The sequence below is a fragment of the Carassius carassius genome, chromosome 18 (genome assembly GCF_963082965.1).
Source record: "Carassius carassius chromosome 18, fCarCar2.1, whole genome shotgun sequence".
In the NCBI taxonomy this organism is placed as follows: domain Eukaryota; kingdom Metazoa; phylum Chordata; class Actinopteri; order Cypriniformes; family Cyprinidae; genus Carassius; species Carassius carassius.
The window spans coordinates 16,929,726-16,947,690 of NC_081772.1; the positions used below are offsets into that span (position 1 = coordinate 16,929,726).

The 17,965-nt window shown below is 38.2% G+C and overlaps 1 protein-coding gene across 3 annotated transcripts in view; it reads right to left on the reverse strand.

The window, feature by feature from the left end:
* LOC132092559 (apoptosis-stimulating of p53 protein 1-like) overlaps window positions 1–17,965 on the reverse strand; it is a 52,035-nt gene that overhangs the window by 17,746 nt on the left and 16,324 nt on the right. For all 3 annotated transcript variants that reach the window (XM_059498839.1, XM_059498838.1, XM_059498840.1), the window contains exons 3-5: window positions 12,384–12,531; window positions 10,309–10,428; window positions 8,956–9,026 (exon numbers count right to left, since the gene is read on the reverse strand). In XM_059498839.1, coding sequence (XP_059354822.1) covers window positions 8,956–9,026; window positions 10,309–10,428; window positions 12,384–12,531 — 339 coding nt within the window. The remainder of the gene's footprint in view (window positions 1–8,955; window positions 9,027–10,308; window positions 10,429–12,383; window positions 12,532–17,965) is intronic.

The following is a 17,965-nucleotide window of genomic DNA, read 5'->3' on the forward strand; positions in this document are numbered from 1 at the left end:
GACTGATTTGATTATCAGTTTCTGAGGTGGTACAGTGGAGGGAAAAAAACTGTTCAGTTTCCTCTGACATTCAGCAGAGGGAGTTGTCGGCCACCATTCAGACCCCACAGCATGAGCTTTCCTGCTCTTATCCTTTTGTATAATTTTTTTACCAGGCACAGTTGTACAAATATGGCCGTGGATCTCTAAAGAAGGTGTAAGAGATCATTCAACTGTGTGGCGAAACTCAAATGATTGTTAAAACAATCGGCCCTGAGAGGTCAATTAAGTAAAGATGGATTTTATTTAAAGAGCAGGCTTAATATTTCCTGGGGCCAAGCTGAAGAAGAGGAGGCAGTTTCTTTATTTCTCTGATAAATTATTACCAAGAGAGCAAAACTGAAGACTTTGACCGCTGTTTTCTTGCTTTGAAGGTAGGCAGAACAACAATTTCTATGAAGCAGTTCATTCAGTACAAGACAAAAGAAGCAGGTCAGTGGGTAATAACTTGGGACTCTAGGGCCTTGTACTATAGATCATGAGCTAAAAAGCTGCTACAGCTCGTATCTTCCAGACATTTTAAATTCTGGAGTGATGGAAGCCTGGGACAGTCCCTTTTTCTTTTTGTTAACTTAAACCCCACACTGGTCTCTTCAATATATGCCTGCATAAAAACATCAGAAATCCAGAAAAGCGCTAAATAAATGCCAAGCACAGAATGTTTCTGCTGGACACTTTTTTTTTTATTATTGTTGTTGCAGTGACTAGGGTTTTTACAGAAGAAGGTGTATTTTCCATTTCGGTGGTGCCTGTCATGCTTTAGGGACATTTTATGCATGCTTAAAAAAAAAAAAAACGCTGTTGCTGTTGCTGAGATTCCATACACCCCAAACTAGAATCGCAGGACAAACTCTGGCATTAAAAACTGCATCTCTGCAGGGCAGCATTTCCCAATCAAAGCAGATTTGGACGCAATGTTCCAAACTGCCAAAGCACATTAGCCAAAGCTGGCTGATGAAATATCACAAAGTTAAGCTTGTCTTTTGACAGAAATATTATTTTGATATGATTGTATGGTGCACAACCAAAGAGTTTTATATCAAGTCAAGCGATATAAGTATCCATCCTTCATCACTTCACAGACTGCACCCATATGGACAGCATGTTGAGCTGTGACTCTTGGCATGGAGGAAACACAATGTGTTTTCCACACTAAGATTTAGACCGGCGCTCATTTATTGGCACTGGCCTGAAAGCTGAACTTAGAGAGGATGTAAAAGTCATTCAAACAATGTTAACTTTCTAACTTTGTACATTATAAACATTAATAACAAACGGGGCCCAAATTATACAATAATTTATTTAACAGATACAATAAATCAGATAAAAATTGACAAATTTTATTTGTTTTGATTTTAGGATGAAATATGGGATAACCGTTTGAGAGTTCTTAAAAGATTCACTTGAGGATGACTGACTTGTGGCGCAGTTTTTACATTTTGGAAAAAAAGTTTAAAAAAACAACCTTTACACCATAATACATGATGGTTTCAACAGAATAAAAATGAGGTAGAAAATACAAGATCAGCAGACTATTTTAAATACTTAAATTCATGACGTAAAGCATGAAAGGGAGTGAAGAAACAGCAAAACCTGGAACATGTGAAGCCCTGGAGAGAGCCTCTACCCACACACAGGAACAGCTTCAACTTTATAAAACATGATCTGCCCACACAGTTCAGTGTTCTGGAGCTCATAACTCTGCATTCGTGATGGACAGACACGGTCTTCCTCTAGAAGCAGCAGCTCTAGCGCCAATATATACCATAGAGCAGCCTATTACACACTTAATCTATAAAAAAGACTCAAAAGACTGACAGCTCTTATTACTTTTCAAGTACAATGGACCACACACACTGAGTCAACAACAGCTGGTTTAAACCATTAACAGCCTATGAATGTTCAGAAATGTATCATTGAAAAGAGATCTTGCGTAGGATGGTCACATTCTGCATGGAGAGCAGAGGCAGCCTTACCTTTTAGACTCTCCCTGGGGGCACAAAGTCAATCCCGGCCGTGTAGATGAACGAAGTGTGCAGGGATGGTGTGATGGGATGAAAGAGGAGACAAAATGATGGACAAAAAGGACTAATGATGCACTGCAACGCTTCACTGTAGACAGGGCTAGGTTGACCCTCTGACAAACGTTTAGAAAGGAGACTCTCGCTTATGAAAACAGATGAAGTAACAGCGAGAGGAATTGAGAGAAAGGGGGCCACCCACCATTACATTAGGAGAAAAATGTTCCCTTTTACAGGCTGGCCACACATTCAGGGATTAACCCTACTGTGAACGCTGGGCGTGGTTGTGTGTATGTGTGTGTTTATGTGTGTGTGTGAGAGAGAAACATCCTTCAGAGAGACAGAGAAGTCAAAGCAGAGAAAAGGGCCCTGCTTTAAAACCACAGGGATAATAGTCTTAAAAGCGGTTATGTCACGAAACGGGGTGTAATCCACAAAATAATATAGACATAACAGAAGAACAACACAACAGAACTTGTTATGAGGGTTCAAAGAAAATTACTTTGACACACACACGCATACAGATGTCATGCTGCTGAATCAGCACAGTGTTTGTGTGCCTGTAATGACTTGCCTAGAATCCTGGGTAGGGAGAGATATTACTTTAAGTACAGGGATGGTCTTCTTCTTTGGGATTGTTCATGTCTAGAAGTAAACAGGCTAAGATGAGGCCAGAAGGAGAAATCCGATTAAACAACAGGACGTCATCACATACGAGGAGAGTTATCTGACATTAGCTATGCACAACAGGTACCACATACTATGCAAAATGACCCAGCAAAAGTGGATCTTTATTTATGCTTTGATGCTAATTTACAAATCTCCACCCAAAAATAAGTCACTGCCAAATCAAGAGGCTTGTTATAGGTTGGTGCTACAATTTTTGAATGTATAAGTTCACCAACTTTCGCAAAATTCGCATAGGGAAATTTCTTTGCAACAGGAAGTCCATTAGGCGAAATTCTTCAGTGCACTGATTGCCTTTGAAATAACTGGATTTATTTTGCAAAATTTCATCCAGCAACGTAAATCTGACCCCACCTTAACTTTAAAACACAGGAACTTTCCAAACTGCCAATATACAAAAAGTGTTCATATCACGCCGTGAACAGCATCTATATATCTATCTATCTATCTATCCATCTAGCCATCTATCTATCTATCTATATACACACACACACACACACACAAAGTCTTTATAGCAGGGGTCACCAACACGGTGCCCGCGGGCACCAGGTCGACCCCAAGGACCACATGAGTCGCCCGCAGGCCTGTTCTAAAAATAGCAGTTGGGAGCTGCGTCTTAAATTAAAATTGAATCTGTTGCTATTTTTTTTTAATCACACTTGCATTTATATATATTTAAAAATGAAAATATCTTAAAAATATGTTCATTATACATGAGTTTAGATAAGTTTAGGTGAACTCTGACCTACTCTAGTTCAAAAATATTTTGCGTGAGACAAAACCAGTGCTGAGGGTGCGGGCGCGACGAAGATGGTAGCTGAAAAACATGGCAGAAAAAAGGAAGAAAACTTATCACTTTCACAACGAATGGGAGGAGGAATTCTTTTTTACGACTGTGAAAGAAACCTGCGTGTGTCTCATTTGCGGGGCCACTGTGGCGACGGCAAAGCGGCACAATGTGGAGAGACACTTCACTACGTGTCACAAAAGCTACCATGCTAACTATCCACCGGGAAGTGCACTACGGACAGAAAAAGCCCGTGAGCTAAAGGCAGCTTTGGGTAAGCAACAGTCTTTTTTCACGAGGCCGATGAAAAAGTCACAAAAAGCAACCGAAGCCTCGTTTAGAGCTACACATTTTCTGATCAAGAAGAAAAAGGCATTTTCAGACGGAGAAGTTTTCAAAGAAGCAATGAGAGGAATTTTTTTTTTGTCCCTTGTTGACACCGAGAAGTACAGTGGAGTATGCACAGCAGCTATGAAGGTTGCTAGCCTGTTTGGTTCAACCTATCTCTGTGAATCAGCCTTTTCTGACATGAACTTCATCAAGAACAAACACAGAACACGCCTCACTGATGCACATCTGAAAGACTCACTCACAGTTGCAGTGTCAAGTTACACACCAGATTACAATACACTGGTGAACAGCATGCAATGCCAGTCTTCCCACTAAAAAAGAAACGGATACCAGATGTTGTCAGTGGCAACATGGCAGTGCCATGGCGAAGATTAAAATAAGGAAGAATTGTGTTCAATTTAAAAGTGTGTTAAAAAAATGCTGATTTGGTCCTTAGTTCAAAATGTGACAATTTATTTAAAAATATGTAAGTAGATTTTTCTAACATTAATAATTGATAACTATTTGAAACAACATAGTTCATGATTTGTTACAAGGGTTTGTCAGTGGATAGTGAATATGGGACATTTTTCCCTTTTAAAATATTGAAGAATTGTGTTCAATTTAAAAAGTGTTTTAAAAAATGCCACAGATTTGGTCATTAGTTCAAAATGTGACAAGATTTATTTCAAAATATGTAAGTTGATTTTTCTAACATTACATAATTGATAACTTTTTGAAACAACATAGTTCATGATTTGTTAAAAGGGTTTGTCAGTGGCTAGTGAAAATGGGACATTTTTCCTATGAAATGTGGTGATGTAAGTGATCATCTAAAAATTTAACAATTACTGATATTAAAGTGCTGAATATTGATATCTGTTTCCCTCCTTAATGTTATTGTTGCTAATTATTGTGAGAAATCATTTACGTGATTAGTGTCTTCACATTGATGATTATTATTAATAATGTATAACTAAAGGCAAACTGAGCAAATTTGTTATTTCAGAAGAGCGTATCAAACTGGTAGCCCTTCATATGACTCCGTAACCATGAAGTAGCTCTCAGTTTTATAGACTAAAGTGCCGGTTACAATACACTTTCCAGCCCATTGATTTCCATTCATATGTATGTGAATGCGGGAGAGCGGAAACATTTCACATTTTGCTAGAAGATCAGCATGAGCTCTTAGCTGAATTAATGTTCTTATAAAAGACACTGCCGAACGTGACGTCATATCATGACCATTGCAGCATCTGAAGAAATCAAATGTCAGAAATCAGATGATCTCAGAGTATAGTAGCCTACGATAGTGGCTTTAAGTCTTAATTTCCTCAACTTCCATCAACTGTCAATTATCCAATTCCTTATTCATCTCTTTATTACAAGAGTCACAGTACAAGGGTTAAAATGAAATTTATGAATATACTTTAACATAAGCATTTCTGCCTGTGCAAGCTTATGGTGGGCCGTTATCGGCGTTAACGTGCTGCGTTAACGGGAGCCTCTTATTGGGCGATAAAAAAAATATCGCCGTTAATCTATTCTCAAAGTTGGGTTGGGAGCTGGGTCTATACTAAGCAAGCTATGATGAATTTCACCTTGATATTTTATATAACTGACTGGCTGAGGCCAGCCTAAAAAGATGCTCAGGACAGTTGACAGGCCACTGCTGCGCATCGTCACGAAAGCTTATCTTTTTCACGTGTTTTTAAGCCTTACCGCTTGTCGATTTAAACATTAAAGCATCCAAAAACAAGATGCGGAAAAGCTGAACAGAGTAGCTGGTTACTCGCGCACTGTGATCGGTGCGCACGAGAGAGAGAGCCGCATATCACGGACAGCGACACTGAACCGAGCTCTCTTCTGCGAAGTTCTCCTCGAAGTCCCTCCTGCACCTGAACGAACATATACAAATCGTTGTTTGAACAAACAAAAAGATGTGCAAGAGCCCAATTCAGTACTCGCGGTGTTCTGGTGTTCAGGGCTCACGCAGAAAAAAGCGTCTCAAAACGCTTGAACAACGAATTTGCTTATTTTTGCTCTTGTGCCGGCGAATACATACAAAATATGTCAAAATATCCACCTTGTAGGGGTGTAACGGTACGCAAAAATCACGGTTCGGTAGGTACCTCGGTTTTAAAGTCACGGTTCGGTTCATTTCCGGTACAGTAAGGGAAAGAAATGCAAACATTAAACTGCAGGTTGTTTATTACTATAAACTTTTTTTTTACAATTTGTTTACACTTTTTTATAAAATACTTTTAAATAAAATATATATAAAATAAAAAAGAATAAGAAATAAAATACTGCTGCAAAGTTCTCCACTAAATAAAATACTCTCAGTCTCAAACCAATATCTTATAATAAAACATAATGAAAAATATAAATAAGTAACTATGATTACAGTGCAGCACTACCAATCCCAGCTTGTAGGCCTGCTCATATTTAAAATATATATAACTTTTCCAAAGTGTAAAGTGCAGCATCAACAGTTTCAGTTTTTAGACCTGCTCAGAATTCGTTATTGCGTTGGACCGATCGGAATTAAGAGCAAAGGTCTGTTTAAATGCCGACGGGAGCTGCGTTTGAATTACAATCGTTTTTTTCCTAGTTGTAGTGATGTTCACACTCGCGTGATGCCTTTTGAAAACACACACTGGCATATTGCACCTGTCAAACATAGTTTATGTTGCCGTCAATACTGTTGACGGTGTCCTTTAACAGTAGGCTTTATATTTATGCTCATCATGATATTGTTGTCGTGAAGACAAGATCCTGGTCTGTCGGCGCCCTCCCTCTATGTCACCTACAGTAGCAGCAGCGCGCCAGCTCTGAGTCAGACAGGATTCTGGTGTGTAAAGACAAAGAAAACGCGAGGCAGCCACCACGCAACTGACACGCAGCAGAAACGCCACGCTACGCAGCCAGTGTGTCACCGCAGGGAGGGATTTGCGCTGAACGCAGAGACTTCTGCCACTTAATAGGATCGTTTGGAAACACGAAAATGTACCCATGTTCCACACACAAAATATTGCATTCGTGCACCGTACCGAAAGCCCTGTACCGTTACACCCCTACCACCTTGGAAATTATGCTAGAAAAAACTGTCAGTTATTTCTTAAGTGAAAGTAAATATTTGAGAAAAAAAAATGGGATGTGTATAATATTGGATGCGTTCATTGTCTCTTAAAGTGACCGCGCCTAATTTAGCTATAGCTGCTGTAATGTTAATCCAAGAAAATTAAAATTAAAATCACTCACTGCTCTTGACTGAATTACTTTGTAGTTTTGACAGTCAAACCAAAAATTGTTCAGACACCAGATATAATTTTTAATAAATGTAGGTTTGATTGAATATTTCATTTTTACATTGAAGACTATCCAGTGCTATTTTACATTTAATTATTTGGTTTCTGTACCTTGACACCAACAAATTTGAAAAAAAATTAAACATTGTGTAAATAGCACAAATAAATAAAAATAAACGAACATACAAATTAAACAATTTCAAACAGGGCCCACTGGTACAACCTTCACCGGGGCCCCGCTGACCCCAGCTACGGCCCTGCTCACGCCTGTTTCACACATACTCCGTCTGCAGTGCGTATGCAGTCCGTGTGCGTTACGTATGTGGTGCAGCACGGACTCGATGTGCTTTTACACAGGACGCGTTTGCAGTCCTCTACTCGGTACGTAAACGATCACTGCACTGCTGCAGATGCAACGCTCCTGGAACGCAACTGGTATACGTTAACATGGGTGCCTAAAAAAATATGCAATGCATACGCACTGCAGACGGAGTATGTGTGAAACAGGCGTAAGGTTGTTTTGAACCTTGTGCAATGTGGAATTAGTTTACAGCTTTTTCAAGCACTTTGAAGCACCTGGCTTGATAAACCCCTTCTCAAAGACTTACTGTTTGTCAATTTTATTTGGGTAGCACACATATTCTGAATGCCTTCGGCAGAATTTGAATGAGCCATTTTAATCTAGATTAATCTAAATTAATTTCAAGATCACAGTGTGATTAATCTAGATTAAAAAAAAATTAATCTATGCCCACCACTAGTTATTACACTCCAAAATGTGTCTGAACATAAATGATAACGGGACGCAAGCATTGTCAAGTTCTCAATCATTATATTTTACAGTCAGTCATCTCTTTCAGTCCAACTACTATAATGGCAGAGCAATTCTCATTCTGTCCTCAACCTCTGTTTCTTCAGTACAGATTGCAAATTAATCCTCAGTGTCAAACTAAACCATTTAATCAAACTATTCCGAGAGCACTCAGGATCATGGGCCAAACTAGCCATTGCCATAGCTATATAAGTTAACCCTCTTGATTCCCCTTCAGAGATTCACAATCAGAGAGTAAAAATGAGAGATATATGGCTACCTGACAAGACGGGCAGACAGCTGTAACAGTCTGTTGTGTAACAGTCCCTACAGTAAGACAGCACCTGTCAGAAATAAGTGTGCGCTAAGCACAGTGAGACTGGAAAGACTTCATGATTGGGTAGCAAACAGCATCACGAATCAGCTCCCACACCAACCAACTACCTGTGCCTTTACTCCATCTCTGAAGACTGGGATGGCAGTACCCAAAAAGAAAAATATGTTCCATATGCTGGTGGTCTACAGTCATCTTTCTCCCTAAAGGTGGAATTAGTTGCGCTTTCTGGAGCCTGGCTTTTCCCCTGTTGGAGTCTGGGCCAGATAGTTGGAGGAGACGAGCGCAGTGGACCACTCTTTGCAGTAACAGATCACAAAAAGAATGAGTGATGTGACAAATGCTTATATGAAAGAAAATGGTGAGTGACTCAGTGACGTGACAGGTCTGGCTGCGTTTGGCTCGGGTTAAGAGAGAAGAACTGAATAACATGATGTGTTTGAAACGCTTCGGTACTGAAGAGTGTCAATTTCAGCCAGAACTTTGCAGCTGCTACTTTGCATTACAGTTATCAAGAAAGCACAAGCTAAAATGACCATGTGGAATTCAACCCCCTAGGATGCATTTGGAATAACCACAATGCTAAGATTAGAAAAGGCGGCACACATTTTGATGAGGATGTGATATGAACTAACCCCATTCTCGTTGTGCGTGTCTGAGCTGCTTCCTCCACTCCTGCTGGGCTGCTCCTGAGACTGCTGGCTCCCTAAGAGCGAAGAAATAAAATATAATGAGTCCGTCAACAAAAAGCACATTCTTTTGTGAAACATAATCATGAATGAACACAAAAAGCATCTATATACACACACTGCAGAACTTTAATAAACCAAACGTGGTTGGCTGAACGGAGGGAGAATCATCACAAGACTGTGGAGGAAAAGTTTAAAGGCCCATTTGTTATTCCCATGTGACACACTGGGAACAGAATTTATGCTTTTAGTGGATTACTGCCAATTTTTCCCCTCCCACACATAGGGGTTTCAGGTTTATACCTTAATCCATGCAGACACTCACTATAAGCTAATCCTGTCTATGATTAGTGATAGGACAAACCTCACTGGGATGTGAACAGAAAGGGTGAAAACAAACAAATGATAGGATAAAGAAAGGGAGAAAAGACTAGCAGTGCTGAAACGGATCACGTACATGAGGCAGCATTACACTGTGTTCAGTGGTGATGCAAGCAACCCAAAATTTCAGCTATACACAACTGTACAATAAGGTTTTATCTGTCTAACATCGTGGCAAAAAAAAGTTTTACCAGTTAATGCTTTTTAATCTGTCCTTCTGTTTTAGTGGATAAACATATAAAAAGAAAACTTTTTAAAATGTATTTATATTTTAACCAATGCACAACAGCATAACCTGCATTCATCTATCTATTTTTGGTCATTTTTTTATCCAATTATTCAAATAAATTGGCAGATTATCAAAAATAAGCTTGAAATATTATGCAATAAACATTACCATTTTGCAATAGTTTCACTATTTTATAACAGTCTCAATTTGAAAGCAGTCACATGACAAGCTGTTAATGTCCAGTAAAGGCAAGTGTAAACGAGCATGGAGCTTGATTATATAACCAGTAACATACTTGATCACCGCAGCAGTAATGCCAAGGTTGTGTTTTTTTGTAGCCTTAACTTACATGCTCATTTTGCTTCCAGTAATATCCCTTCATCTTAAATTTTGACATTAATTTCCTGTGGTAGTCTTTCCTCAAGTCACAATGCCTTGCTCACTGTAATTTTAATGCTCTTGACACTTTCAAAGCTACTTTGAGAGCATTAATTTTGTGTAAAGCACAACAGAACTGAATCAGGAACAGAACCCTGTATTGTTCGGTCTGGATGTGCTTGTCTCTTCTTTTCACATGTTGGAGGCCACTGAAAAGGGAATGCAAAACATTCAGCCACTGTCAGCCAATGAGAGGGGAGTGGTAGTGGGCGAGACATGGCATGTAGCCAGTCAAGTGGGAGCGTTCTCACCCTGATCGCTGCTTTCAGTGGGCGAGTCTTCGTGGCGCAAGTAGAACTTCACCTCCTGCTTTCTGGGGCCCCATTTCTGCAGGTGCTCATACATCATGTGGTCAAAAGGTATGGCTCGCTCTGGACAGGGGAAACCATAAGACATGGCATTAAAACAACAACAACCCATTACATTTTAAAAAGCTCACAAACATAATTTTTTGTTCCTCAGGAAAAAAAAGAAAGTAGGTATAAAGATAGAGATAATATGTTCACACCAAAAAGAGAGCAGGAGATAGATCCTCTCATGCTGAGGAGCATTTCATTCCAATGTTACACACTTAAACCCACACCTGAAGAGAAAGAAACGAGGAACAGACACAGTGGGATCAAAAGAACAAAGACGACGTGAAATTGAATCCAACGTGGCGTCCAGCCAGAGGAATGTGGTGGGGCTGGTTGAGCAACAAAGTATTGGATGTGGTAAAACAACATTTTGGACATTGCTAACAGGTGGAGGGACATCTGGAAGTCAGACGACACGGAAAAACAGAAGAAAATATGAAAGTGGGAGAATAACAGAAAAGCACACAGGCTCAGGGATGTTAAGAAAAAAAAAGTGAGAGCAGACAAATTTAACCTAAAAAAAAACCTGGAGCCAGAAGCTTTAGCAAAATGTTAGAACATACACTCTCTCTCACACAAATATACAAGAACGTTTTATTCAGTTTCACAATCAGCCTTTTAAAACATGAACTACTTTAGTAGAAGATTTTTTTTGACTCCGCAATGATGCTAGGATGGTGTGGGTGGTTGTTCCAAAACAGCTAAGGTGGTTGTTAACGATTCCTGGAGCCGGATGCATAAAATGTTAAGACTAGTCTTAAAAGTTAGTCAGCTAATTTTTTCTTTAAGATAGGTCAGATTGTTTTTTTATTCAGATAAATAAAAGCGTAGATTAGTCCAAGTTGAATCCAAAAATAAGGTTGATTTCCCTTTGGCAAACTGCTAGCTGGTTAAACTTGTACTTAAGACACTGATTTAACATAGAGGCTAAGTTTTTTTGTTGTTGTTGTTGTTGTTTTTTACAAGACGAGAACACTTTTTCTGTGCAAAGAAAAACGAAAAACAACAACTTCACTCAACAATCCGTCTCCTCTACGTCAGCATAGCGCCATTTTGGAGAATATCTGCTCGATATAGCGTACTTTGTTCTGTGTCAGCCGTGCCACAAGGATACGCTGTTTTCATTCAAATCAAAGCATGGACAATGAATCCTTGTTTCTTTCCACAAAAAAAGTGTTCTGGCAAATGGACTATTCTGACGACATCTTTCATACTTTTCTGGACCTTGACAGTGTATTTATCTCGGCAGTAAATGGGACGGTCACAAGCCTCCTGGTTTTCATCCAAAATATCTTAAATTGTGTTCCGAAGATAAACAAATCTTTTGCAAGTTTGGAACGAAATGGGGGTTAGCGATTAATGACAAAATTTTAATTCTGGGCGGAGTAACCCTTTAATAATCAGACACTAATGACGCATCTTGTGCGATCCATCACCTGCTGTAAAATAACTGGGCTCATCACGATTTCAAAGACAAATGCACTTCAAGATGAAAGGACGCAGTGCTTATGGAAGACCGTTTGAAAGGAGGCTCCAAAAGCAAAGATAACATTTCTGGCACACAGCTGTTCATACAAATCACTATCACCAAAGGAAATGGAAAAATGAAAAGAACAAATATTGACCCATCTGTCAGAACATAAGTAGCATTTATGTCTGCAAGGACTAAGTGAGTGTGTTTTTCATTGCAGCAAGATTCTTCAAAGTAGGGAGCGAGAGCGTCTTTAAGAGGATAAAAGCACTGAATGTTTTTATTGAAAGAAAGGGCTAGGTTGGGAAGGTGAGAAAACTAGAGGATATCTCTACAAATGGTTTCAAGTAAAGCGGAGTGCTTTCTCATTGTCAATATTTTTTACATTCAAATTCTGCGACAGGCATTACCTACAATTACTCTGCCTTCACTTGCCATAAACGGCAAGAGGGATGGGGTTACAGACATTTTTGTTATGTGGCAACTCAGAGAATCTCACCATTTCCACGCCAAACCTCGGCCAGGTGGCAGCCGCTCTCTCCTGGCTCCTTACAGAACTCCACCACATCACGACACGTCGTCTCTGGAGTGATGGGCACCTCCGTCAGCGCCTGCTCCCCATCACTCAAATACACCGTTAGAATCATCTGAGAGAGAAAATGAAACATTATTTTAAATATTTTATACCAAAGATGGAAAAGCAGGCATTCCCACTCACCCACGAGACCACTAGGGGGCAGTGTCATTGCTCAAAAACAACTCTAACTACATTAGTAATGGTTTAATTTGCTATTCAGATTTTACCACACAACATCATACTGTGTGTCTTCATTTAAAACATTGTTTTTAAGAGCTTTACCTCTTAAGTAGTTGCATACAGGAAGACAAAGCACAACAATACAGCACAGTATGTTGATGAAATTTCTAGCCTCACCCCTCAAGCTATAACTCACTCTGAATGAGGGAGTAGTCTGGGCCTGTCAGCTTGTCAGTGACTGACAGCTGCGGTGAGCCGGTTAGTGCTGCTCTAAGTGCAGTGTGACACAGGAGAGATGGGTGGTTTGGTGCAAAACAGAGAGAGAGTGCGATAAATACAGAGAGGAGGACCAAAAGAAGTGGTGATGTAAACATTACCTCCCTAACAAGGAGATGAGAGCATGATTGTCTACATGGTACTGCACTGACACTTTCTTGTAAGTATTTAAACAAGAACACCATTCCAAAAAGTGTCCTTTTACCATCCTTGATATTAGGAGTATGGAGTAAAAAAAAGGATACTTCATGAAACGTGTCACTGTGCAGCTTAGCAGAGAGTAGAAAACTAATTCTTTACGTCAGCCATCACGCAATCATCCTGACTGGTCACAACAGAGGTCTGTGATATTTATCAAGGTTGACATTTATCAGGATTACGTAGCTGGGGAAACCTTTATATCTGTTACATAAGTCCCAAGTATCACATTACTCGACATAATTCCAAATGAGAAGTAAGCCTGACCTTTGTGTGGTGCAGAGTCTTAAGAGAGAAGCAAGTATGCCCGAGACAACTTTGGACAAAATAAATTGGTGTTTTTTTTTCATTATGGGAACTGTTAACCCTGAGGATTGGAAGTAGTGTGAGAGTGAAAAATGTGTTTTAAGGGAGTTTACTTTATTCTAGGGATGCACTGATACTAATTAAAAAAATTGTAAAATTCTGCATATCGGCTGATACCGATACGATACCAGCGCAGGTTTTTTTTTTTTTCTTTTTCTTTTTTTAATCAATCAATATAAAATTTCTATACCTGTGCAATGACCTGATCATCACTTTTTTGTGTTAGACTCAACTACTAGAAAAATAACAAATAAAAAAATATATAATCATAACCTATGACGAAAACACTATTAGAAACTAGATTAGTGGATAATTCATCAGCAAAAGTTATTCTAGAAAAATCATGAATGACAAAAAAAAAAAAAAACTTTTTGAGTGGAGAGTGAATAAGTGTAGGACTAAACCTGGTAAAAATGTTACACATTTTTCCTCTGTAATGTTGTAAAATACATTTAGGAAAAACAAGTAAATATTTATTTTATATATAAATATACTATAAAATTAAAAAGCACTTCTTTCAAATGTATAGCTCAGTAATGAGGCAGCAACATATGACAGATAGGATTGAACAAGAAAGGCTATTAATAATCTTTCATTGCGCAAAAGTATTATAATATAAAAGGCTCCAATACAGAGCGGCACAAAGCGCTCCGCATAGAACAGTTCAAAGCACAAAGCAAAGAGATGCATAGTGTATAGGTATGCTGTGCTTTATGCATTTGTCCACTCCTATATTTATGTCATTTTCACTATGTGCTGTGTGTAAAATGAGTGTTACCCTTGCTTTATTTGGAAAAATATGATTCCCAATGCACACAAGCTTCCCAGAATACTGAATGCCCTGTTGGTTACAGTGTTTACTTCCTTTTTAATTACCTTTTGATTAAATATTTATTTATTACTGGAAAATACAAGTATGTTTATTTTACACATTTATTTTTTAATCCATTGTCAAATGATTTCAAATATTAATTCAAATAAAATACAAAATTATATTGGCTTTGTATATCAGCATATTAGATTGATCATGCAACACTGAAGACATTGAAAATTGAGCTTTGCCATTACAGGAAAAAATACATTCAAATATTACAATTAAAAAGTTTTAAATAATTTAATCATAATTAAATTTTAATATTATTTAATATCATTACCGTTTTTGACTACTTCTGATTAAATGAATGCAGTCTTGGTAAACTCAAGACTATTCATTCATAAACATCCTTCTTTTGAACACTAATGTGCATAAATGTCAGTTGAAAAGCAAAACAAATTAAGCCATTGTGACTGTATTAATATGAGCTTCATACAACAGACTAAATGTCTTTAACAAGAAAGTTAAGACATGAAAGTGCCTGACGTAAATCAGTCTGAGGTTTTGCATGTCAACTGACTTGTCAAGCTGAATTTGCAGTGTCAACTGGCAGAGCATCACTTAACATTTAATCAAATTTCTCTAAAATCCCAAACAAACATCAATCCTCAATTGCAGTACAATAAAGCACACATTTTTCTATGGCTCACACAAACACACATGCAAATATACATCAAGACTAGACTCAGAAGTTTGATTTAGTCTCAATGATTGCTAGTTGGGTGGGATAAAAACACTCCTAGCAGTATTAGTGCACTAATGAATACTCCAATACGTCATACCCAATTCTTACAAAACCCATGTAAATGCCCTCTTCCCTTAAAGCATCCAGGAAGGCCAAACCTGCATTATTTTCTCTTGAATGGAGGGCAGTTCAAAACACAGGTGTGTAGGAGAAGAAAGAGCTCTTACGCTGAAGCAAACTTGTCAAATGTAGTAACACCATACTGACATTCTTTTGTGCATGGAGTTGAAAGCAACAATTGGATCAGGTCAGTTTCAATGAACTCTGTGTGAAGCAACACTAGGACAGAAATATTTAGGCCACACAAGGTTTTTCGAAACACCAAAATGACTCTTTGGTGCATTCACCCAACAACGGATTTTGTGTGCAGCAACACTAGAATGGAAATATGTAGGCTGTGCACAAAGAATGTGTGTGTGAAGGACAAAGAGAGGTGCAAACTAAAACTGCAGGGAGAACAAAACACACAAGTGCAAGTGGGTCCAAGTGACCAGCTGAAAAGCTGGATAATCTGAGGAAAGTCCCTCCGAGAAGATTTAAAACAATGCAAACACAAACAGGGAACATGGATATTGGGTTCACAAGAAAAAGTCAAACAGGACTACTACTTTAAGACCTAACTATCTTTAAACACAAACCAAAAACAATTTAAGCCACAAATCTACAAAGAAAATGTCTAACTTGGTCTAAACAGTACTCACCACTCAGTGAATATACTGCTTTTTATTTTTATTTCTAGACTCAATGTTTGTGTCAAATGACTGTCACAAATTGGCACAAAGACAAATACATGACCACTGCATTTTTCTCACTGACTGCATGCAAAAAAACAACCAAAAAAACCCCCAACATACTAGCATCTGATTCAAAGTGCTTAAATGCTGCTTTTTTTTAATAAATTGGTCGGAAAATCTAACAAACTCAAGTGGATGTCAACTCATTTATCAAATTTATTTAATAAATGGCGCATATATATATATATATATATATATATATATATATATATATATATATATATATATATATATATATAAACAAACAATAAATTAATAAACATATAAACATCCAGATTAATAAAGTACACAGTAAATGACCAATAGGAGAAAGAGGGTGCAGGTGCTAGAAAAACAATTCTGTAGAAAACACCTGTCAGCAATGAGTCTGCATTACAAAAGCTTGTGTGGGAGAGAAACACACTTTTGTTCAGCTTATTTATAAATTCACCATGCCTGACAGATAATGTAAGGTTTGTCATTATGTCAAGGTCTCAAGCAGTGCAGAGAAGCACAAGAGACAAACATGCAGGGTTGCATTTTTGTATTCAGCGTATGCATTGCAATGTCACTGCATCAAACAGAACGACATTTATCTGAGCCCAAGCCCCGATCGCAGCTAACTTCTGCTGAAGTTACACACACACAGAGTGCTCAATTCTCAATGAGTTATATTGTCATGTGAGAAAGATATGAAAAGTAGGTTTTGAGGTTTGTTTGTTCTTCTAAATTCCACAGTCCTCTGATCTAAAGTAATGCCATTAAGAAAAAAAAATAATTAGCTATTTATGAGGATGAAGACAATTAAAGAAAGAAATAAGTCATGATGGAATGGATAAGATTCAGGAAGCTATAGCAAAAAAAACAGCAGATTTCCGCAGAATTTAAATGAACACAATTTTCTACACATTCCCCATTCCACATGCGTCTATTAAATATTTATTTGGTCCAATACAGACAATAGTGTAGCACTCAATCAACTTTTACTTGACCTTTTTATATAAAAGAGATCATCGTAACAAAAGAATATCTTATAAGTTTCAGAACTGAAAACATCCTTCTTACTTAAAAGCTTTTATTGATACCAGGACCAGCGAACGTCAGATCCTGGAATGTGCCCAAGACGTAATAGATAGGCTAAACACTGCCTACACACAAGAATATCAATGCCCCGCCCACTGATTCGCACATGACATAGTAGGGAAATAACATAAGTGGCGCTAAACCGGATCGAACAATCAAGCAATAAACAAGACACTGAAGATCACAAAATACTGTGTAGTGCCTGGTTGTGAAAGAACACAGTCACTGCATAACCTTCCTTTGGATTAAAATATTATTACTCATGAGTAAAACACTGAGCGTTTGTTCGCTTCATTTCAGAGTGAACTCCTCTGTAAACAAGACACAGGTCGACACTAGATTTGCAGAGAAAATGAGATTGAAAAGCAATTCTGTGCCATCTATATCGGATCCGACAGGAATGGCCCAGCACACTTATGGGAGTAAAAAATATTTTCACTATAGACCAATTCAGAGTAGACGTCACAGTTATGTCACTTGCAGCTGCGCATACATAGTGGTTGTAGAAAAACACTGGGAACAAGTGGAGGTAAATGGGTTAAATCCATGGAATAAGAGAAAAAAATGTTTTTGTGCCTTTTAAATGTCAAGATTGGAATGCTAATAATTTATATAGAATGCTGTCATCAAAGGTGCCATTCGAAACTAAACTCAGCCAGAAGAGCTGAGGAGGAAAGAGAGAATGAGGAGTTGTTGTTTTCTTATTAGAATTGTGAGATATAATTTCAGAACTGCAAAAATAGTCACCATGCCACCCAAAAAACCATCATCCCTGTTTAAGATCTGTAAGACTATCCCACTTTCTAACGTCAATTTCATTGAACAATTGTGCTTATCGCTGGGTGACAAGATCTTGTAATATGTGGAGAAACATTTTCAAAATTACATCCAATCAATATTAATCTGTAATCTTTTTAAACCTAACTATTCTGTACCATATCCATGTAATTCTCTATCCATAAAACTATCTCTCCCGCGTTTTCTGCAACCATGATGCACGCACATCCTC